The sequence below is a fragment of the Anomaloglossus baeobatrachus genome, chromosome 4, assembly GCF_048569485.1.
Source record: "Anomaloglossus baeobatrachus isolate aAnoBae1 chromosome 4, aAnoBae1.hap1, whole genome shotgun sequence".
Taxonomy (NCBI): Eukaryota; Metazoa; Chordata; class Amphibia; order Anura; family Aromobatidae; genus Anomaloglossus; species Anomaloglossus baeobatrachus.
Genome location: NC_134356.1, coordinates 617,998,294 through 618,021,062, shown reverse-complemented (window position 1 = coordinate 618,021,062; position 22,769 = coordinate 617,998,294). Strand labels below are relative to the sequence as shown.

Below are 22,769 nucleotides of genomic sequence, written 5' to 3'. Positions count from 1 at the left end.
ACGGCTCAACAGGTGTGCCAGGCAGCTACCTGGTCGAGTCTGCACACTTTCACCAAACATTATCAGGTGCATACCTATGCTTCGGCGGACGCCAGCCTAGGTAGAAGAGTCCTGCAGGCGGCAGTTGCCTCCATATAGGGGAGGGCTGTCTTGCAGCTCTAACATGAGGTATTCTTTACCCACCCAGGGACAGCTTTTGGACGTCCCAATCGTCTGGGTCTCCCAATGGAGCGCCGAAGAAGAAGGGAATTTTGTTACTTACCGTAAATTCCTTTTCTTCTAGCTCCTATTGGGAGACCCAGCACCCGCCCTGTTGTCCTTCGGGATTTTTGGTTGTTTTTCGGGTACACATGTTGTTCATGTTGAACGGTTTTCAGTTCTCCGAGGTTACTTCGGAGTGAATTTGTTTAAACCAGTTATTGGCTTTCCTCCTTCTTGCTTTTGCACTAAAACTGGTGAGCCAGTGATCCCACTGGGGGTGTATAGCCAGAAGGGGAGGGGCCTTACACTTTTTAGTGTAATTGCTTTGTGTGGCCTCCGGAGGCAGTGCTATACACCCAATCGTCTGGGTCTCCCAATAGGAGCTAGAAGAAAAGGAATTTACGGTAAGTAACAAAATTCCCTTCTTTTTTAGTCCGCCTGAACCCAGCGTACCCGAACATTCAGGGGTTCACTCATCTCTAGTTAGGACTTATTCATATTTGGCAGCTTTTCCATTCCTCTCCTAACATGATCAGATCTCATCAATGGAGCAAAGTCTTCTAGAAACTGCCTAACCGGATATTAGAGCGTTGTATGTTTGCTCCTTATTTCTCCTTATGTCTTCCTTGTCGGTGTAGTGGATCTTTTTTTACACTTGTTGGTTCTGTGTTGTAGGTATGTGCTGCTGACATCGGGTCTGGGCCTCGGAGGAGGCAGCGGAGACAGCCTGCTGGGGTTACAGCTGCTTCTGGACCTGGTGACAGGGCAGGCCGGAGCAGAAGAGGAGCAGGGCTGTGCGGCCCGGATATCTCGCGTCATTCTAGCTGGAAACCTGCTCAGTGAGAACACTCAGGGCAAAGACTCTCTAAACAAGGTATAAGATGTCAGGACTAAATTATCCACAGAGTGTAGAGCTTATGTGCTGTCTGGCATCTGCCCATACTCCATATAACCCAATAATGTAGTATGATACCGAGCTCCATAGTATTATCAGCCCTAGTGCCTGCCTCCATGAGGGAATGATCGGGGCAGGAGTTATTCTCTTACTAGAGGCAGTTATGATGGTTTGTGCCATATTATATCTAAACTGACCATCTTTACTCTTCAGGCTAAATATCTGAGTAAGAAGACTCAGGCGGCCAGTGTAGACGCTGTGAAGATGCTGGATGAAATCCTCCTCCAGCTCAGTGTAAGTAGCAGGGGTAACAGTTTTTTCTCCTTCAATATTGTAGTTGTTCTGTTTCCAATGCAGAAAATCAAATGCTTTAACCATATACACGACACGGGCAGAAATAATGAGTTTGGCCTGTGCCATGTGCATATAGAGACCGGACCCGTTCATGTGCCCCATCAGAGTGTTTATAGGTCACAGAGGTCTCTGACTGGACAGCTCCTTTATACATTGTGTCTCCCTATGGCTGACCCTGTTCCATTATACATAATGTGTCTCCCTATGGCTGACTCCGTGCCAGTATACATGATGTCTGTCACAAACCGAGCTGTGGCATCTTCTCGGATGCCTTCTGGGACGATTTCCCCCTATGCTCGGCGTCGTTCGGTTCGCTTCCTTGAGTCTCAAGTACTGACCCAAACATCTAAGTGTTTTCAGCCTAAGTCCTGGGTTGTGCCTTCCGAGCATGCTCAGCCTGATAGTCTCAATTCCTAGACTCAGTGGTTCAGGCTTCTGAGCATGCTCAGGCACTTAGTGCATCAGGTGTCCAGATGACGTGGCACAATCCTATTGGCGGTGGTGAAATCACAGAAGACGTGGCGCTATCTCATTGGCCGTTGTGACATCACAGATGACGTAGCGCGATCCCATTGCCGTTGTGACATCACAAATTATGTGGCGCGATCCCATTGGGCGTAGTGACATCACAGATGATGTGGAACGTTCCCATTGGCCACAGTGATGTGTGGTCACATGGAAGACCGCTCATTGGTTATGGTTTGGGCGAGCCATGGGGATCTCCATCTTGTGGGCTGTCCTTAGGTTTTATAAGCTTTGGGCGCACACATGGCCGCGCTCAGTAGTCTTCATATGTGGTGCAGCAAGCTCTTACCACATTAGTACAGGGCCAGGCGTCGAAGTCCTCTGGGACTGATACAGGGTTAGGAGGCAGGTGTAGGGCGAGGCGTTGTGGTCACATCAGACCAGTTTAGGGTCAGTTGCCGATTAGGCAAAGCTTCTGGGCCACGCAAGTACTGGGTTCACTGGTGGTTAGCCGGTGGAACTCCACAGTAGTCCTTGATAGGAGTTAGTGACCTCATTGACTCCTCTACTCACCCTTTGAGTCTCCTCCATTGTGGGATACGGTTAGTGTTCACTAAATACACCCTATTTGTACTGTGTACGCCACATATATATATATATATATATATATATATATTTCTCCATCGTTTCATTGGGGGACACAGGACCATGGGTTATGCTGCTGTCACTAGGAGGCTGACACTAAGTAAACAGAAAAAGTTAGCTCCTCCCCAGCAGTATAACCCCTGAGCCAGAGGCGGACTCAATCAGTTTTTTGCTTAGTGTCGTAGGAGGCTGATGTGGGCCGACTGGGCCCTCTTCAGCCACTTGATTTTTTGCGTATATTTTTTCTTTTTTCTCTCGGCGACGCTCGTCGCTCTCATCTGTTGGAATTTTCTTTTTCTGCAGGTATCGTTTCTCTACCTCAGCCCTCGCAGCCCGTGTGGGTACCGCTCCCCTGGGTCGCAGAAGCTTGAGTTCTCGGGCCCTCTCCCCCGTCCAATTCCACGGTACCACTCCCGGGTTGGCACGCTGGGCTAATCCTTCCGGGGCACCTCCTATTCACCCTGCGGTATCACCCCAAAGGGTGCAAGGGCATACAGCAGGGACTGGACCTCACAGCGCGTCTGGATGATGATGGGGCCCGCAGCGCTGCTTCAGGGGGCTCCCTGCCCCCACCGGCGTCCACCATCCCTGCCTGCCTGCCTGCCTGCCTGCCTCATCCTTCTGCGGTCCGCAGCCTGCACACTGGCAGAGGCTACGCCGCCGACCAGGTAGGACACCCCCTCCTACCTTCCCCCCAGGCGGTTACAAAATATGGGCCCCGGTCCGGGCCTACTCACCGGGCGCCCCGGCCACGTCCTCTCCCAGCGCTGGAGTCCGCACTGACGGCCGGTGCACGGATGTCGCTGCCGCGCCGCCGCCCCCACAGGTAGAACCGCCGGTTTCTACATAATCCGGCGCTGGCTGCTTCCTTTTAGGCTCCGGCCTGGGCCTAGTCACCGGACGCCCCGGGCCGCATCGGGCGACAGAGCGCACGCACTGCCGCCATCCGGTCTTCGCAGCTGCGCCGCAGCCACCGGACAGCCGGCCGGTACCCTCCATGCTCCGGCAGCCTTCAAAATTTAGGCCCCGGCTTCGGCCTTGTCCCCGGCGTCCTAGGCCCGCCTCCTGCCGCAGCGCGATTGGCCGCCGGCCGCTCAATCTCCACCCTCCTCCCAGCCCCAGGCATCACAGGAGAGGGCGGTGGAGGTTTTTTCCCGCTCTCCTCGGCCCCCCCCCCCCCCCCCCACTCCCACCCCAGCATTCATTTTAGAAAAAAAAAAAAAAAAAAAAAAAAAAAAGAGACTGATTATAGCAGTCTCCCTAGTCTGCGGATTGCTGAGGCTACAGCAACCACTCATAGGGGGGAAAAGTAGCCAACATTAGCCACTGAACGGTAGTGGTTGTTCTGTTCTTTTGTCAGGGGCTCAGTTTATTTCAATATGTAAATTGCTCTTTTTATTCTTAGTAAGAACATACTTTTTGATATTTGCAAAAAGTACATGGTTGCATTCTAGACTCCCCCTTTTTTCTTTGTGTTCAAGGTTATTGTTTGAGTCTGCAATATAAGTTCTAAATAATGGAAATCTGGAAGTGGTTTTTCTATGTACATATATGTATATATATATATATATATATATATATATATATATATATATATAGATTATGTATATTAACTCTTACGAGCTCTTATTCGGGTTCTTGATTTGCATAAGAGGTACAGTTGGTTTAGGGCTGTTCTCTCAGTTATGAATTGCCCCGAACGTTGTCACATTAGTACTCCAGCTTCCGCGGGCCCTGGCACTGCACGCACCGGTATCCCGCACCGGCAGGCGGGTTGGCGCTCTCTCTCTCAGACCCCGCATACCCGTGCTGACGTCCCTCGGGTGGGTGCGCATGCGCTGCGCCCCCGGGCTGTCGCTCTGCCGTAACCGTCCGCAAGACTGGCGCCTTTCCCCCGGTGAGTTGGGTCCCGTACTAAGGATCTTTTCCTCTGCCCAAGGCGGACCCGCCAGGTCTCGTCTTCTGCGCTCCCAGGGTTCACCTTACTCCTCAGGTCCAGACTGCCTCTCCTCTAGTAGTCTTTCGACCTTTCGGGGATGGCCCAGGCGTTTCCACCTCTGCTGGACTTCGAGCAGGAGTACCGGGATGTTTGGCGCATGACTAATAGCCGGGTAAGGATGGTGAGTCAAGCCTTAAAGGTACGGACAGCCCTTCTCTACGTGCACGCACCGGGGGAGGTGAGTCCCGTACCAGGGACCTCACCCGCTGCTCGAAGCGTACCCGCCAGGTCTCGCCTTCGGCGCCTCCCCCTGGTTTTTCCTTCATTCCCAGGTCCAAAGCTCCCGCTCGTCCAGAAGCCTTCCGACCTCTCTGGGGATGACCCAGACGTACCACCTCTGCTGGATTCCGGGCAAGCGCCGAGCTTCAGCGCATGACGATTAGCCTGGAAGATACGGTGAGTCAGACCATAAGGCCACGGATAGTTCTCTTCTCCTCTCTGAGCACACAGGTCTCCTTGAAGACTTTTCTAGAGGACCCAGGATGTTTGTCAGTGGACATCCAATAGTTCGCAGAGCTACTGCTCCTTCACAGACATCAGCCAGACTGGACGTTACCAGCGGTAAGTCTTGTTATTCTCTTTATTCATTCTCCAAGGGGCTCCGGAGAGAAGTGGCATGCCCCCCTGCGATCGACTCGCCAGGTTGCCTCTTGGCTGATCATCCCTAAGGTGACGTCTCTCAGGGACCACACGGTCTCCCTACGCAGAGGACTACATTCCATATCTGCCGATCAGAACTGGTTGACATCTTCGGTAAGTCCCTTCTCATCATAGCCCTGGCACTTTCACAGCTTCACGGTCTGAGCCTATAGCAGCAGTGTGACCACACGTCGAGGCCTCTGCCTCAGGAGCGGGATCGCGGAGGCGACATCTAAAGAGTCGCTGACCTTCCTTCCGCCTTTAGGTGAACGTACCTTCGGACATAGGTTAGTCCAGTGGATCCCCTAGACTACGTGAGGGAAGTGTACATCTCTCCATAGGCTACGTGAGGGAAGGGCACATCTCTTCCCAGCATCGGCCCAGACGCTCAGGATCGTCGCCTTCACCGCTCGGCTCCTGTCCGTTCGAGCCGCAACCGTCAGGGCGCCTCTATTTTTCATCGTCATTTCTCGCTACTAGGGCAGCTGTTCCACCGGTTGGAGTCCTTTCAGATCTCGGCCCGGTAGATCATCCCCTTAGGCATGTTTTTCGAGTCCGCCATAGGGAAGTTACCCTTCACGCTGGAGTAGTTTTTCCTTCCCCGCACCAAGTTAGGTTCGATACGTTACTCCGCAGCGGCTGGGGGAGGTGATAGCGGTGGTACACTTACCGGTGTTCATCCTTGCCCTTCCAGAGGTCCCCACTGAAGAACGGAGATAAGTAACCTCCGTCTGCCCCGGGGGATCCGCCTTTCCCTTCCTAGTGGACCAGCTTTCGTGTCCGGTCCCTGGGAAGATCCCCTCTCCGTCTCCTCTGGCGAATAGCATCAGCCATTACCAGTCTCCTATGCTAGGGTGGGCTTGTCCACTTTCCACAGCACGATCCCTAGGAACACCCCCTATGTGTGGTCTCCCCTTCAGCATTCCAGGATTTCAGATCCATCCGGTTAGACTGGTTACGTTTTCTTCACTGGGGCGAGGTTGTTCCAATCAGGTCCCAGTCGGACCATGCCACAGCGGTGGCGTGCATCATCCACCAGGGAGACGCAGGAAGTGTCGTGAATAAGGAAGAGGTCAAGAAGATCTTGCTCTGGGCCGGATCTCGCGCTCTCTAATCTCAGCAGTCCACTTCCCTACCGTGGACGTTTGGACGGCCGTTCTTTTCTCAGCAGGAGGGGCCTCGCCTAGGCAGAATGGCTCCTCAACCGGGTAGTCTCCAGCCAGATCTACGACGAAGGAAGACCTCCAGTAGTGGTCCTATTTGCCCCCGATCCAGCTTCTAGTCAACGGCGCACCTAGGGTGCCCCCCTTTTCTGCGCTAGGTGACGACGCCCTCGCCCGGCTGTGAGGCCGGTTCATTTTTTCATTTTCTTGGGCATCTGCCTACGGCTTCCCATGATCTCGAGCTTCTCAAGAGGGACCGAGGCAGAGGGTGGCTATGGAGGGGCCCAGGCGAGCATAGTTCACAGAAGTCACTCAATCCACTCGCAGAGGCCCTGTGGCGCTTTCCAGACCGTCCGGTTCTTCCGTGTCGAGCCCGCTCTGACACCAGGACTTAGAAGCCCTAAGTTTCCCGACCTTAAGAGCGGATCCTGGGTTCTTGCTCGCACAGGCCGGTTGGCAAGAAGGATGCAGACAATGTTGGAGACCGGGGAGCTGGTTCCCTCGAAAATGTATTACCACACGTGTGGCATTCATCCGGGGGGTAAAAGAGCACATCTTCTTTCCTCTCTCTTTCTCGCTCCTTTCCTGCACTACTGCCATGCTGACAGTCAGATCTGGATGCGGCTTTCTAGCGCGTCCCTCTAGGGGCCTGGTGTCGACGCGGTCATTTCAGTTCACAGGCTTATCATTTATCGTCCCACGACCAAGGTGTTTCACGCAGAGAAGCGTCCATCTGGCTCAGCGGCATCGCCGTCCACTAGTGACGTGGGACCTTAATCTAGCGATGGGTTCACCTCACGGCTCTCGGTTTGAGCTTTTCCGAGGGCTTCTTACTCCCACATGTTTGGATAGGTGGGCTCCTCGTGACCGTCTCCTTGTCTCAAGGGGCATCAGGGCGGACATCTCTCTCTTGTTGCCTTTGTTCCCCCCCTGTTTTTCCAGGTCCTCCAGTAGGGCAAGGGGGGTGCTCCGGCCACTACCCTCCCTTCGGTCCAAGGCAGCCCGCCTTCCTTCCAGATAAGGTGTTTGGGGTTTCGAGTTCGGTTCTAGTACCTTCTCTCAGCCTGAAAAGAGCCTAGTCCGGACCGCACTTTTCGGTATACTCCGACAGTCAGTTCATCTTTCAGGACAGTTCCTCTTTTCATCCGGTCCCAGGAGGCGCATGCTGGCGCCCAGGGCTAAGATTTCCATAGAGATCCTTCCGTCATAGGTGAAGCCTATCGCATGGAAAACGGACCTCCGCCGTTTTTTTCTACCGTCCAAGGAGAGTTTCTTGGATGATTGGACTACAGACGTTGACGGACCGAGGTCTGCCGGGCCTCCTACTGGTCTAGTAGGCAGACCTTTCCTAGTTCCTATCAGGTCACTCCCAAGCTTTGGCAGTGGCCAGTCTTGCCGTTATCTTTGCGGGCGGCAGTAGCACACCTGTAACAAGGTAGGTAATTGTAGGTCTGGGTCAAGCCCGACTGGAGGTAGCGGTTTCCTACCGATCTCCGGTGATGGTTCTCTTCCCACCCAGGGACTGCTTTTGGACATCCCATGGTCCTGTGTCCCCCAATGAAACGATGGAGAAAGATAGATTTTTGTGTACTCACCGTAAAATCTCTTTCTCTGAGTCTTCATTGGGGGACACAGCACCCACCCTGCTTGTGTTTTGTTTGAGTTACATTTTACCGGTCTGTTGCCTCAGTGGCCTTATTCCCAGGCCATTGGTCGCACGTCTATTTGGTTAAGGTTTTTTCCTTGTCTTATTCCGGATTGTTTGGTTCTCCTCCTACTGCTTGTGCACTAAACTGATTGAGTCCGCCTCTGGCTCAGGGGTTATACTGCTGGGGAGGAGCTAACTTTTTCTGTTTACTTAGTGTCAGCCTCCTAGTGACAGCAGCATAACCCATGGTCCTGTGTCCCCCAATGAAGACTCAGAGAAAGAGATTTTACGGTGAGTACACAAAAATCTATCTATTTGCCTCTGTGAAGTAACAGAAGTGATATGTCGTAACCTGACGCTGTGAAATAACCGTGCTCGGTAGAGTTTATATTAGAGCATCCGTGTGATCTGTAACACGAGATCTCAGGCCTGTGCAGGAACAGAGTGTCATTACTATAGCTATACCCGCTCTGTGTTGTAATAGAGTTTATGTCACTAGAAATAAAAATAGCGCTATGAGGAGCACCCGTGGCAATAATTTAATTATAGTAAAATGAAAGCTTCTCACCTGATTAGGTTGTGCGCCCTCGCACAACCTCGGTGATGATCATGTAAATCCTCTGGAGGATATGGGGTTGTCACGGCTAGTGTTATCCGATATTAAGCTGAGTAATCCTGGGGAGATGACCGCTCCTGGTTCCTGGTTCACCGACTCTTGAGATCCTGGAACTGATTACGGCCGTATGTCTTCCTCTCAAAGTATTTGGAATGATTAGAGCTATTACTATCAGCAGCTTTAGAACCGGAATCCCATAAGGGAGTAAAGTATATGGAGAGTGGATGAAGCCGGTCTTTTTTTAGCGCTAGTAATAGATCTATTAACTCAGGTTATCTTTATGAATAAATTATGCTTTATTTGTGACATTCCAAGTCAGATAAAATAAAGCTCTTCCTGAGGAAAGCAGTATATTCCTGCTGAAACGCGTTGTGTTTACAAGAGCTTTATTTTATTTTATTTTATCTGACTTGGAATGTCACAAATAAAGCATAATTTATTCATAAAGATAACCTGAGTTAATAGATCTATTACTAGCGCTAAAAAAAGACCGGCTTCATCCACTCTCCGTAATAGAGTTTATGGTCTTACCTTTACTTTCCTCCCTGTGGGTTCTTTAACTCAGAGGACTCTGATATTTAGTAGCATTTGCCTAGTTACAGTTCAGGCACCTATCTACCAGCAGCAGCCATAACATTACTGCACGGTGGACCCTAACTTTTGATAGGCGTAGTTCTCCATCTATTAGTCTATCGGCTAGCCATACCGTGACAATGTGTCTCCCTATGGCTGACTCCGTGCCAGTATACATAATGTGTCTCCCTATGGCTGACTCCGTTCCATTACACATTATTTGTTTGCCAATAATTGAGTTCCACATAATGCTGCATTTCATGGGGGCAGCAACCAATTTAGGCGTTTGGCAAATTGAAGCCTTTTGTGCTCAGCCATAGCACTGACTACTGTGTATTTAAGAATTGGGCATTTTTGATTACAACCACTCACAAGCCATGGCTTAGGCTAGGTTCACATTTCCGTTGTTTTTCATCAATCACATGCGTTGCTTGACGCTTGTGACTGATGCGTTGTACAACGGATGACAAGAATAAGAATTCATTGTTTGACTCCGTTGTAAAACGTGAGAGAGAGCGCGATCAGCTGATCACCCGGCGGCCGGCTAATGAGAGCGATCAGCTGATCGCTCTCATTAGCCGGCCGCCGGGTGATCAGTTGATCGCTCACAGCAGCCAGCCGCCGGGTGAACAGCTGATCGCTCACAGCAGCCGGGTGATCAGCTGATCGCTCACAGCAGTCGGCCGCCGGGTGAACAGCTGATCGCTCACAGCAGCCGGGTGATCAGCTGATCGCTCACAGCAGCCGGCCGCCGGGTGATCAGCTGATTGCTCACAGCAGCCGGCCGCCGGATGATCAGCCAATCGCTCACAGCAGCCAGCCGCTGGGTGATCAGCCGATAGCTCACAGCAGCCGGCCGCCGGATGATCAGCCGATCGCTCACAGCAGCCGGCCGCCGGGCGATCAGCTGATCGTTCGGCCGCCGAGAGAGAGCATGCGCAGTGGAATCAAAAGGATTCCGCTGCTCAAAAAACGCTACATGCTGCTTGGCTGCCGCGCGATGGTCAGTCATTCCACGACTGATCAGTCGGGCGGAGGATGCAACGCAGCATCATCAGTCACAATCCGCCGCTCATACAAGTATATGGGAACAACGGAATCCGCCAAATGGATTCCGTTGTTTACCAGAGCCGTGGATTGTGACTGATACAAATTGACGGAAATGTGAACCTAGCCTTACCAGTGTAAGGTGCATTGGATAGTGTTGTGGTGGTGCCATTGTTCTACCATCTTTTTTTATGCAGTGATGATGCTCATGGCATTATCTGGCAGTAAAAATCCTCTAAAATCTGATACTTTATGAACTGATAAAAAATAGGTCAAAATAAACACTTAAGTGCTGTATAAGGTGCACACTAAAGATGCCACTAATATGTCAGAATCGTGAGGGCAGATAGTGTAGTGTGACCTAGACTTGGCCTGGGAGGTTAGGGGGGGGCCTTGCTCTACACTGCTCCCTGCCTGACAGCGGAGGTCTGCACCCTAAGATACTTGGAGTCCCCCCTCCACGTCGGCTACCCCTGTTACTTCGCTATTTGTTTACAATAAACAATATATGAAAATCCTGGTGATTGGTTTCCTTTTAACCTTTCCTCACACATGCACATTACAATACTTTGATCTGCCCAGAGTAGGGCAGATCAAAGTGCGCCTACGCTGGACTGCAATGCTGATCTGTGTGGATGACCTAGGACACATCATCCATACTGGGCTGGTTAGGAGGATGGAGATCGCAGCAGATAGCAGGCGCCAGACCAGAGACCAGCAATGCACCCTAGTTGAGTGTCATAAGTGTTTTTTATCTTATGCACAGCGGCGTGGGTTCTTATATACAGCATACTAGAATATTGTATATAAGAGCTCACTGGTGGTGGCCACAGCTTATGGTTGCCAAATCTGGTGACAGGTTCCCTTTAAACATGTACAGTCACAGACATGTCTCCTTTTGTTTTACATGGATATACAGCACTTGAAAAAACACGGACATGTGAGCAGCCCCATAGGTTATAATAGGTTTGTGTGGCATCCATTAAAAAAAAACCAAAAAAACAACAAACAATGCTATGTGTACTGTCAAAGCGACATGTGAATGGGGCGTTAGTGGCAGCACTCACATGTACAAACCGGTCTATCGATGATAATCATGGAAAAACTTGCTTTGACCATACGACTGCTAACCAAGCCTTCTTGCTCGTAATCAATGCGTGACAATGAGAATATACTGTCAAGGGAGGAATTTGGGTGAAGACTGCTAATGGTATCCTCATACAGGGAAACAGAGACGGTGCTGTATTAGCTGTATATCAGTGCCGATATATCAATGTATCAGACAATGAACACACAGACATGTTCTCTCCTTCAGCCAGCGTCATCAACTGAGCTCGTGTATTGGAAGAAACCCAATTATACAGTTTGCATATCTAACCTTGAAGCTAGAACAAGGGAGTAAGGAGTATTTCATGCCCTAATTTCTCCCAGCATATTATAAAACATATCTTTGTTTCTTGTACATTCTTTTTGTGTGAACATTACTGATAAGACTTTTACTCATCGTTAAAAGACTTCCATCGTTTGTACATCTGTTCACTCATTCTTGGTAAACCCTTCATGACTATACAGCTTTGAATTATAAGTCTGTGCAATTGCTACATAGACAGACAGATAATTATGCTACTACATCTATATTTTGATTATTTACATACACAGATATTCTTATTACGTTTAAACAAACAAACTACAGCTCAGGCGACCTCCACAATACAAAAACCTAAAAAAACATCACTATGGGGAGATAAGGTATGCACACCAGTGACTATGTAAGGGGAATACATAAAATAGCAGAAACTGCTGTGTGAATACTGACTTGAAAAATCCAATAGCTATATGAAAGTGTGAATATGTGAAAAATGGAATCTACATTACTGCCATGAACATATGAATCAAGAGAAATTTAGCTACTGAATTGATCAATGCAATAGAGCCCCAACACTACGCCAAAGTATTTCTCTACGTTGGGGTCCCTAGCTTGTGTGTGTCCTCTCATGCAGTTAAAAAACTTACCGTGTATGGGAAGCTGAGACCCAGGCTATTTATGCGTATGATATGGATTGGCAATAGGTGTGGAATATTTTTCACATATTCACACTTTCATATAGCTATTGGATTTTTCAAGTCAGTATTCACACAGCAGTTTCTGCTATTTCATGTATTCCCCTTACATAGGCACTGGTGTGCATACCTTATCTCCCCATAGTGATGTTTTTTTAGGTTTTTGCACCCAGTTCAGACATAGAATGGAGTTCCAAACGTTATTCTTTTGTTAGTATTTTTTCGTTTGTGAACCCTCCCCAACCACACCTATTGCCAATCCATATCATACGCATAAATAGCCTGGGTCTCAGCTTCCAATACACGGTAAGTTTTTTTACTGCATGAGAGGACACACACAAGCTAGGGACCCCAACGTAGAGAAATACTTTGGCGTAGTGTTGGGGCTCTATTGCATTGATCAATTCAGTAGCTAAATTTCTCTTTATTCATATGTTCATGGCAGTAATGTAGATTCCATTTTTCACATTTTCACTCTTACATATAGCTATTGGATTTTTCAAGTCAGTATTCACACAGCAGTTTCTGCTATTTTATGTAGTCCCCTTACATAGTCACTGGTGTGCATACCTTATCTCCCCATATAGACCTCCACAATACAACTGAATAGTAGTAGTGCCAGGCCTTCCCAAAATAACTATAAATACTGAGTCCCAACTTGGAATCAACATACTGACAATGGCGACAGCAGGCCAACAGCAATTTCCAAGTCTTGTCTAGCTGTGAATTCTGAATTGTTGTTAGTTTTATAATCTTGTTTTGCATAATTTTTGTGATAATTCCCGATCATATAGATATGGCGTGTGTCATTCTTCATTCCCTTCTTTATCATTAGGCCTCTGTCTATGTGGATGTCATGCCTGGTGCCTTTGATCCTACAAACTACATCCTTCCTCAGCAGCCCCTGCATCGTTGCATGTTCCCTCAGTCCGCCCCATTCTCCACCCTTCAGCTGGTAACAAACCCCTATGAAGCTGAAATCGATGGAGTCAGGTACTCCTTCTACCACGACGATATATATTTACTGACCGCTATAGCTTAGTCTGACAGCCGGGTGTTTCCGCAGGTTTCTGGGCTCGGCTGGTCAGAACATCAGTGATATATACAGGTACTCCAGTATGAAGGATTACCTGGAGATCTTGGAGTGGACCCTTCAAGTCGGCCACATGTGTCCTACTGCTCCGGATACTTTGGGTAAGGAGATGTCTATGTATGACATCATACACTGGGAATAAGGATAGGACATGACAAGTAATAACATAAGCATCAATTTTCAATGCTTTCACACATACACCGTTATTTAACTATATACACAAAATATACAGGTTTGGTCACAACAACCAGACCCTTTTTCGCTTGTTTGGTTTGTATCAGACCTCATTTATCCAAACTTTCTTATAATAAAACTGTCAAAGCAACCAATCAGAGCTTGACAGTGGAAAAATGAGCGCCATCATATCCTTCCCTATCAGTCGGGGGTTTCACTGCAAAGGGCAGTATGTGTCCAACATAGTGTATTACAAAAGCGGAGGAAGATGTACAGTTAAGCTCATTCTCCAAATGAAGTGTTTGTTTTGCTGCTCAATTTTCCATAGAATGTACTTAACCACAAGAAAACTCACTTCCAAAAAATGACCATACATAATTTCAGTGATTTTTCTCAGTAGCTCAGGAGAAAGTGTTAACAGGGACTAGGAAGCTGATATCACTGTGTCATGCTGATTGAGTTATAAAAGCAGACTGGTTGGCTTAAAGGAGGCTGATGCGTGAAATCATTGTCTTCATTTGGTAACCATGATTATCACCAATGAAACATGTGCAGACATCATTGCTTTGCATCAAAGGGGCTTTACAGGCAAGAAAATTGTTGTTTATGTGATTACCCCTAAATTAACCATTTATCGCATCATTACAAACTTCAAAGAGTGAAATATAATTCCTGTGAAGAAGGTTTCAGGGCAAACAAAAAAAAAAGTCCAGCTAGTGCCCAGGACCATCTATTGAAGAGGATACAGCTACACCAGTGCGCAGTGCAACACCAGTGCAGAGCTTGCTCAGGAATGGCAGCAGGCAGGTGTCCATGCATGAGGCAAAGGCTTTTAGAGGCTGGGCTGGTGTCAAGATAGGCAGTAACATAACCAAAATTCTCCAACAAGAATATCTAAAGGCCCAGTCACACACAACGACTTACCAGCGATCCCGAAAACGATGCGACCTGATAGAGATCGCTGGTAAGTCGCTGGGAGGTCGCAGGTGAGATGTGTCACAGTCAGATCTTACCAGCGATGCAGGAACAATACAGGTCGCAGTAGCAACCTGTATAACGATCTCAGCAGTCACTGTGACCCTGTCACACAGTGTCAAACAGCGATGTGTCCTGCCCAGCAGGATATCGCCTTTGAAGAAAATGGCCTGGACCATTCTGTAACGACTAGAGATCTCACAGCAGGGGCCTGATCGCTGGTAGGTGTCACACATAACGAGATCGCTAACGGGATCGCTACTGCGTCACAGAAACCGTGCCTCAGCTGCGATCGCTAGCGATCTCGTTATGTGTGACGGTACCTTAAGACAGATTGACATTCTGTAGGAAGTACAGGAATTGGACTACACAGGACTGTGGAAAGGTTATTTTCTCTAAATACTCCTTCAGACTATTTGGGACATCTTGAACGATTGTCCAGAGAAGAAAATGTGAGCACTATCATGAGTTCTGTGTTTTCCTACAGTACAGAACATTTGTGTGTGCAGTTAATTTTCATCCATGGAGGAGGCTCACTCCCAATTTTGCCTAATAACACTGCCATGAATAAAGAAGGGTTCTAAACCTCCTCCAAGAATGACTCCCAACCGCCCAGGAGTAATGTGGTGATGAACCTTGCTTTTTCCAGCATTATGGAGACCATTTCACAAAGCAAAAATGATCACTAAGTGGCTCAAAGAACAAAACATTGACATTTTTGGTCCATGACCGGGAAATTTCCCAGATCTCAATCCCATGGAGAACCTGTAGTGAATCCTTAAAAAGTGAGAGACAAAAAAACACAAAATGTGGTAACCTCGGAACTCTTGCTTAACAAGAATGGGTCTTCAGTCAGGATTTGGCCCAGAAGCTGCCAGAACAAAGGGCAGAAGTCTTGAAAAATACGTAACGCTGGAAATATTGAGTCTTAACATATAAACTTGATCTATTTGTCAATAAAGGTTTAAAACCTTATGAAACGCTGATAATTGTGCTAACCATAGGAACATCTCACCAAAAGATTTAAAAACTCTGAAGCAGCAAACTGTGCGGACACAGCTGTGTACATGGACATCTTCCAGCAATTCTAGTTAATTGATGAAAAGCACGGGGACTGTTTATTTCATCAGGTTGGGGAATGGGGTTGGAACATCTTGTACACGTCAAGAAACCGTGATTAACACGGCACCCTGCACACTGAATGGATCCTATGATTGAAGTAGGGTAGGGGTATATAAATCAGTGAGTATGAAGCTTTAGATTAAAGGGAACCTGTCACCACTTTTGCGTATAAGCTGCGACCACCACTGGGCTCTTATATACAGCATTGTAACATGCTGTATATAAGTGCCCAGGCCGCTGTGAGAACATAAACACTTTATAATACTTACACGCACGGTCGTGCGGTGGGCCATATGGGCGTCTCCGGTGCCGGCACCGCTTCTTTCAGCCATCTTCGTCCTTCTACTCTGGCTGCGGTTCATGACGCGTCCGACGTCATCCACACTCGCCGGAATTCAGGTCCTGAGCAGGCGCACTTTGATCTGCCCTGAGCAGGGTAGATCCAAGTATTGTAGCAGGACTGGCGAGTGTGTATGACGTAGACGCGCCATGCACACAGGCTTCAGAAAGAGGACGAACATGGCTGAAAGAGGAGGCGCCGGCACCGGAGTACGGAGACGCCCATGTGGCCAACCACGCCATCGTTAGGTGAGTGTTCTAAAATGTTTTTTTATGTTCTCACAGCGGCCTGGGCTCTTATATATAGCATGTTAGAATGCTGTATATAAGAGCCCAGTGGTGGTGGCCGCAGCTTATATGCCAAAAAGTGGTGACAGGTTCCTTTTAAGTCAGGTTGCCATAGAAAACGGTTTCACGGTTCCTGCCCTGCTTCAGATATCTATTTATTTTTTCAGACGTCCGAAAAATTCAAAATTGTAGGTACTTCTTAAAAAAAAAAAAAAAAAATACACTGCATCTCTAAATAGAACATTGCAAGTGTGAACAGGTGCCAATACTATAACTACATGAAACACAAACAAAAGAATACAGCAGCACTCTGTAAACCTCAGGACCTATGTAAACATAGAATGTATGACATTTAAACTGCAGTAATGCTGAATAGAATAGATTTAACAAAAGAAGGTATTTCTCACACAAATTGGTCAATTCATGTGAATCCATCCACCGCAGCAAGGTGACTTTTCTGTGATGAAACTCTATCCTAGTTTCATGCTTCTCGTGCACTAAAGGTCTACAAATATATGGGCAGGTAGGATCCAGCACTAATGAAAACCAACCTGTCTCTGATGGGCGGAGAGCAGTCAGAATAGGAGGCTGTCAACCCCTCCAATATATACTGTAAAATAGTGCTTCTCCAAATAGAACATAATAAGTGTTAACAGGTGCCAGCTGCTATAACTACACGAAACACAAGCAAAAGAATACAGCAGCCTCTGTAAGCGCCAAGATATATGCAAACATAGAATATATGAAATTTAAACTGCATTAATGCTATATGGAATATAATTCGAAAAATGAACGTAATTTGCACACAAATTGTCCAATTCTTGTGAGCCCATCAACTGCGGCAAGGTGACCTTTCTATGATTGGACCCGATGCTTGTTTCGTGCCTTTCCAGGACTTAAAGTCTACAAATATTTGGGCAAATAGGATCTGGCACTATTTAAAACCATCCTGGGGCTTATGGGAGGAGAGCACAGACAGAATAGGAGTACTTCTTGAAGGTCTTTCTAAACTTTTACTGGATACCACAAGAGTGCTGGATATTTTTCTCTTGTTTGCAACCATCAATGCCTCTATGTAAAAGCAGCAATCTGCAAAAGCTGCATTTCTTCATGTATCTATAAATGGATCTGTTTGTATCATTCTTGCAGGGTGCTACCCATTCTACAAGTCAGACCCGTTCATTCTGAACACCTGCCCCCACGTGTATTTTTGTGGAAGTGCTCCCAAGTTTAGCTTCAAAGAGGTCACAGGTAAGTATTCTGCATTTACTCTGTAGAAATATAGGGTTGTCGTTGCTGATGGAATTGAATATAAAGACATGTTCCGACAATAAACGGATGAGTGTCTGTCTCTTTATAAGAGATGCACAGCCGAAGCAGTGTCCTACAGCCTGCTTAATGGGGTGAACCTATTTTTACCATACGTCAGCTAACCACAGGATCGGTGATAACCTATAGATTTATGTGGGTCTGACCGCTGGGACAAATACCGATTGCCAGAACTGGGTGCTTTTATTATTTTATTAGAACGGGAGGGTGGCGCATGCTCCATTTATTCTGCATGGGACTGCCAAGTGCAGAATAATTGGCACTGCAGTTGAGCGTGCGACTCCGCTCCAATCTAACAGGGAAAAGAGCTCCATTTGGCCAGTGGTGAGAGACAACTAACTAAGGGTCTCCATAGAATACGGGATCATGTCCCATAAGCAAATTACCACAGTTAAAGGGAACCAATCACCAGGATTTTCGTATATAACCTAAAGCCAGCGCTATACTGGCGCTATCAGCCTGAGTCTATACATACCTGTAGTGGTCAGCTCGGATGTTTAGGTTTTGAAATCCAAGAAAGTAAAGTTTATAAAATCATCAGCTTCTTGAGTGACAGCAGCTGAGGATCAGATAATATCTGGGGGGTGTTCATAGTTATCTCCTCTACCTGTTAGAATCAGCATAAGTATTATACAATCGATTTAATTTTCTTCGGCGCTCCATTGGGAGACCCAGACGATTGGTGTATAGCACTGCCTCCGGAGGCCACACAAAGCATTACACTAAAAAGTGTAAGGCCCCTCCCCTTCTGGCTATACACCCCCAGTGGGATCACTGGCTGCTCAGTTTTCAAGCTTTGTGCGAAGGAGGTCAGACATCCACGCATAGCTCCACTGTTTAGTCAGCAGTAGCTGCTGACTATATCGGATGGAAGAAAAGAGGGCCCATACTAGGGCCCCCAGCATGCTCCCTTCTCACCCCATTCTTATTGGCGGTGTTTGTTAAGGTTGAGGTACCCATTGTGGGTACGGAGGCTGGAGCCCACATGCTGCTTTCCTTCCCCATCCACCTGAGGGCTCTGAGGAAGTGGGATCTTACCGGCCCCCAAGCCCTGAGGCCGGGCTCTATCCACAGACCCGTAGAACCTGCTGGATACGGAGCTGGGTACCGTTCAGGGACAAGGCCCTGCGACTTTCAGGTACTCTGTGTCCCCATAGGGACAGGCCGCGCACACTCCAGACTTGCTGGGTGTGCTAGTGCGCCGGGGACAGTAGCGCTGCGCGCTGGGGTTACAGTCACTGCAGTTTCTCTGAGGGACTTTATGTGTTGGGGACTACCGCGCCGGCCGCCCCTGGAGTGGCGGCGCGGCTGAGACTTGTGGTGCGCCGGGGACTTAGCGCCGACCGTGCTTTTACGACGGCGGCGCTTTTAAATCTAGTCCCCGGCTTTTGCGGCCTAGCTCCGCTTCGTTCCCGCCCCCACCCTGTCAATCAGGGCAAGGGAGAGACGCTGTACGATAGTCAGCGCCGAGGGCTGGAGTCTGTTTTACATACTCCAGCCCTCTCACTGGGCACAGTGGGACGCCAGTTCCCGCTCTTTGTCGGGCAGCCGCGTCATACTCGTCGCCCCAGACTGGCCGAGGAGGTCGTGGTACCCGGATCTGTGGCATCTCACGGTCGGCCAACCGTGGGCACTACCAGACCGACCAGACTTACTGTCCCAAGGGCCGTTTTTCCATCGGAATTCTGCGGCCCTGAACCTGACTGTGTGGCCATTGAGTCCTGGATCCTAGCGTCTTCAGGATTATCCCAAGGAGTCGTTGCCACCATGAGACAGGCTAGGAAGTCCACTTCTGCTAAGATCTACCACAGAACGTGGAGGATTTTCTTATCCTGGTGCTCTGCACAAGGAGTATCCCCCTGGCCATTCGCGTTACCTACTTTTCCTTTTCTTTCCTTCCTGCAATCTGGGTTGGAAAAGGGCTTGTCGCTTGGCTCCCTTAAAGGGCAAGTCTCGGCACTATCCGTGTTTTTTCAGAAGCGTCTAGCACGAATTTCTCAGGTGCGCACGTTCCTGCAGGGGGTTTGTCATATCGTCCCTCCGTACAAGCGGCCGTTAGATCCATGGGATCTAAACAGGGTACTAGTTGCTCTCCAGAAGCCGCCCTTCGAGCCTCTGAGGGATGTTTCACTTTCTCGTCTCTCACAGAAAGTGGTCTTTCTAGTGGCGGTCACGTCTCTTCGGAGAGTGTCTGTGCTAGCAGCGCTGTCATCCAAGGCTCCCTTCCTGGTGTTCCACCAGGACGAGGTAGTGCTGCGTCCCATTCAGGAGTTTCTCCCTAAGGTGGTATCCTCTTTTCATCTTAATCAGGATATCTCCTTGCCTTCCTTTTGTCCTCATCCAGTTCTTCGGTATGAAAAGGAATTACATTTGTTAGATCTGGTGAGAGCACTCAGAATCTACATTTCCCGCACGGCGCCCCTGCGCCGCTCGGATGCACTCTTTGTCCTTGTCGCTGGTAAGCGCAAAGGGTCGCAGGCTTCAAAAGCCACCCTGGCTCGATGGATCAAAGAACCAATTCTTGAAGCCTACCGTTCTGCGGGGCTTCCGGTTCCATCAGGGCTGAAGGCCCACTCTACCAGAGCCGTGGGTGCGTCCTGGGCATTACGACACCAGGCTACGGCTCAACAGGTGTGCCAGGCAGCTACCTGGTCGAGTCTGCACACTTTCACCAAACATTATCAGGTGCATACCTATGCTTCGGCGGACGCCAGCCTAGGTAGAAGAGTCCTGCAGGCGGCAGTTACCTCCCCGTAGGGGAAGGCGGTCTTCGCAGCTCTAACATGAGGTATTTCTTTACCCACCCAGGGACTGCTTTTGGACGTCCCAATCGTCTGGGTCTCCCAATGGAGCGCCGAAGAAGAAGGGAATTTTGTTACTTACCGTAAATTCCTTTTCTTCTAGCTCCTATTGGGAGACCCAGCACCCGCCCTGTTGTCCTTCGGGATTGTTGGTTTTTTCGGGTACACATGTTGTTCATGTTGAACGGTTTTCAGTTCTCCGACGTTACTTCGGAGTGAATTTGTTTAAACCAGTTATTGGCTTTCCTCCTTCTTGCTTTAGCACTAAAACTGAGCAGCCAGTGATCCCACTGGGGGTGTATAGCCAGAAGGGGAGGGGCCTTACACTTTTTAGTGTAATGCTTTGTGTGGCCTCCGGAGGCAGTGCTATACACCAATCGTCTGGGTCTCCCAATAGGAGCTAGAAGAAAAGGAATTTACGGTAAGTAACAAAATTCCCTTCTTTGACTTCCAGGACCTGTGGTGAGGTCATACCCATGTGACCAGAACGGGCGGGACCTCAGCCAACAGAAAAATGTTGCTTCGTGGTATCAGCTTTGTTGACTCAGGCCCCGCCCCTTCTGGTCACATGGGTATGATCTCACCACAGGTCCTGCAAGGGAAAAGTTACATTGATTGTATAATACTTATGCTAATTCTAACAGGGGGAGGGGATAACTATGAATACCCCCCAGATATTATCTGATCCTCAGCTGCTGTCACTCAGGAAGCTGACGATTTTTTTAAACTTTACTTTCTTGGATTTCAAAACGTAAACATCCGACCTGAGCACTACAGGTATGTAGAGAATCAGCCTGATAGTGCCAGTTTATATACGAAAATCCTGGTGATTGGTTCCCTTTAAGAAATGGGAGTGGTCATCCAGCATATGATCCCAACGTTAAAAGAAATACACCTTTTTAAAGGGTTTTTCCCAGTAATATATAAACAATCATTGAGACTTCCAGGGTTTCCCTGCTTGAATGTATTCTTGACTACCTGTCTATCCCCATTGAAGTGAGTGACACAGCAATGACTTTGGGTCCCCCATTTCTCACGATTTCTGGGGGTCCCAGTTGTTGCTTTGTAATCTATCCTATGCGCTTGGTCGATGAAGTATTTAGAGGGGGTCACCCCTTTACGGAGTTGTAATATGTGTAGTATTTCGGGATTGTAGTGATGATTTTGGCTGCAGCAACCTGGTGTTTTATGTTCCCTGTAGGAGCGGAGGGTCAGCGGGTTCTTCTCCTCACGGTGCCGGACTTCAGCAGCACACAGACGGCCTGCCTGGTAAACCTCCGGACCCTGCAGTGCCAGCCAATCTGCTTCTCTGGATTCAGCGCAGAGGACGAGTCAAGTGACTGAGGCTTGTCACCTCTTAAAAGACTTTATCAAATCCTCTCTGAGCATTATATGATGTACTAGAAAGCGAAAAAATACAATCTGTACATCTCTGCTGATTGCTGTTACTCTGATATTTCTATCCAGACTCCCATACTTGTTTCATTGGCCCATTTCATATCCCTATCATCATCATCATCTTCATCATCCAACATGGAGTATGGTTCACGAAGAATAGAAGACATTATTCGCAGTATCGGCCATGCGTCTGCGCACTAGCGAGGATTTTTGAGTCCGTTTGCCGGATGCATCTGACATGTCACAGTGCTGTCGGGCACTTAGGTTTATGTGTATTGTTAGCTTATGTTTATATCGTATTTTTTTATATATACTTGTGATTTTGAGTGAGATAATAAAACTTTCTCTCTTAAAGGGGTTATCTCCGTAATCATTTTCACAGCAAAAGTCCTGATAGGATGTAAATAGCGTGAAAACAAATTGCGTTTTGCATAGAAAAATCCTTTTTTTTATCCATTTTTGCTTTTAGGCCCTGCGCGCACACTGCGTTTTTGCTGCAGAAATTTCTTGAGAAAATGGTTGTTACCTTTCTGCAGACATTCCCCAGCAAAACCTATGGAAAAAAAATAGCTGTGCGCACATTGCGTTTTTTTTCTCAAGATTATTCTTTCTGCAAAATTTCTTGAGAAAAAGAATGAGCATGTCACTTCTTTTCTGCAAGTACCTGCATTTTTTGCCATAAATAATGGTAAAAAAACGCAGGGACCAACCTGCGGCAAAAAAGGCATCAAAAACGCATGCGTTATTGGTGTGTCGTTTGAACACAGGTGCGCTAATCTTTCACTGTCAAGAAATTTCTTGAGAAAAATCCTTTTTCTAGTGCGCACAGGGCCTTATGTGTTCTTTTGATGCTGCTCATCCGTACTGCTGGGGATAGGCTCTGGACAGAATTGGTCTCCTCCCTCTCGGAGCTGACAATATGGGGCATTCTTACATCCCCTACA

General features: G+C 48.1%; 1 protein-coding gene across 1 annotated transcript in view; it reads left to right on the top strand.

Annotated features, from left to right (window-relative positions):
• POLD2 (DNA polymerase delta 2, accessory subunit) overlaps positions 1 to 22,157 on the top strand; it is a 73,471-nt gene extending 51,314 nt beyond the window's left edge. Inside the window, exons 6-11 of the mRNA XM_075342956.1 lie at positions 877 to 1,075; positions 1,310 to 1,390; positions 13,142 to 13,299; positions 13,373 to 13,500; positions 17,447 to 17,548; positions 21,629 to 22,157. Coding sequence (XP_075199071.1) covers positions 877 to 1,075; positions 1,310 to 1,390; positions 13,142 to 13,299; positions 13,373 to 13,500; positions 17,447 to 17,548; positions 21,629 to 21,771 — 811 coding nt within the window. The 3' untranslated portion in view covers positions 21,772 to 22,157. The remainder of the gene's footprint in view (positions 1 to 876; positions 1,076 to 1,309; positions 1,391 to 13,141; positions 13,300 to 13,372; positions 13,501 to 17,446; positions 17,549 to 21,628) is intronic.
• Positions 22,158 to 22,769: the final 612 nt, after the last annotated feature.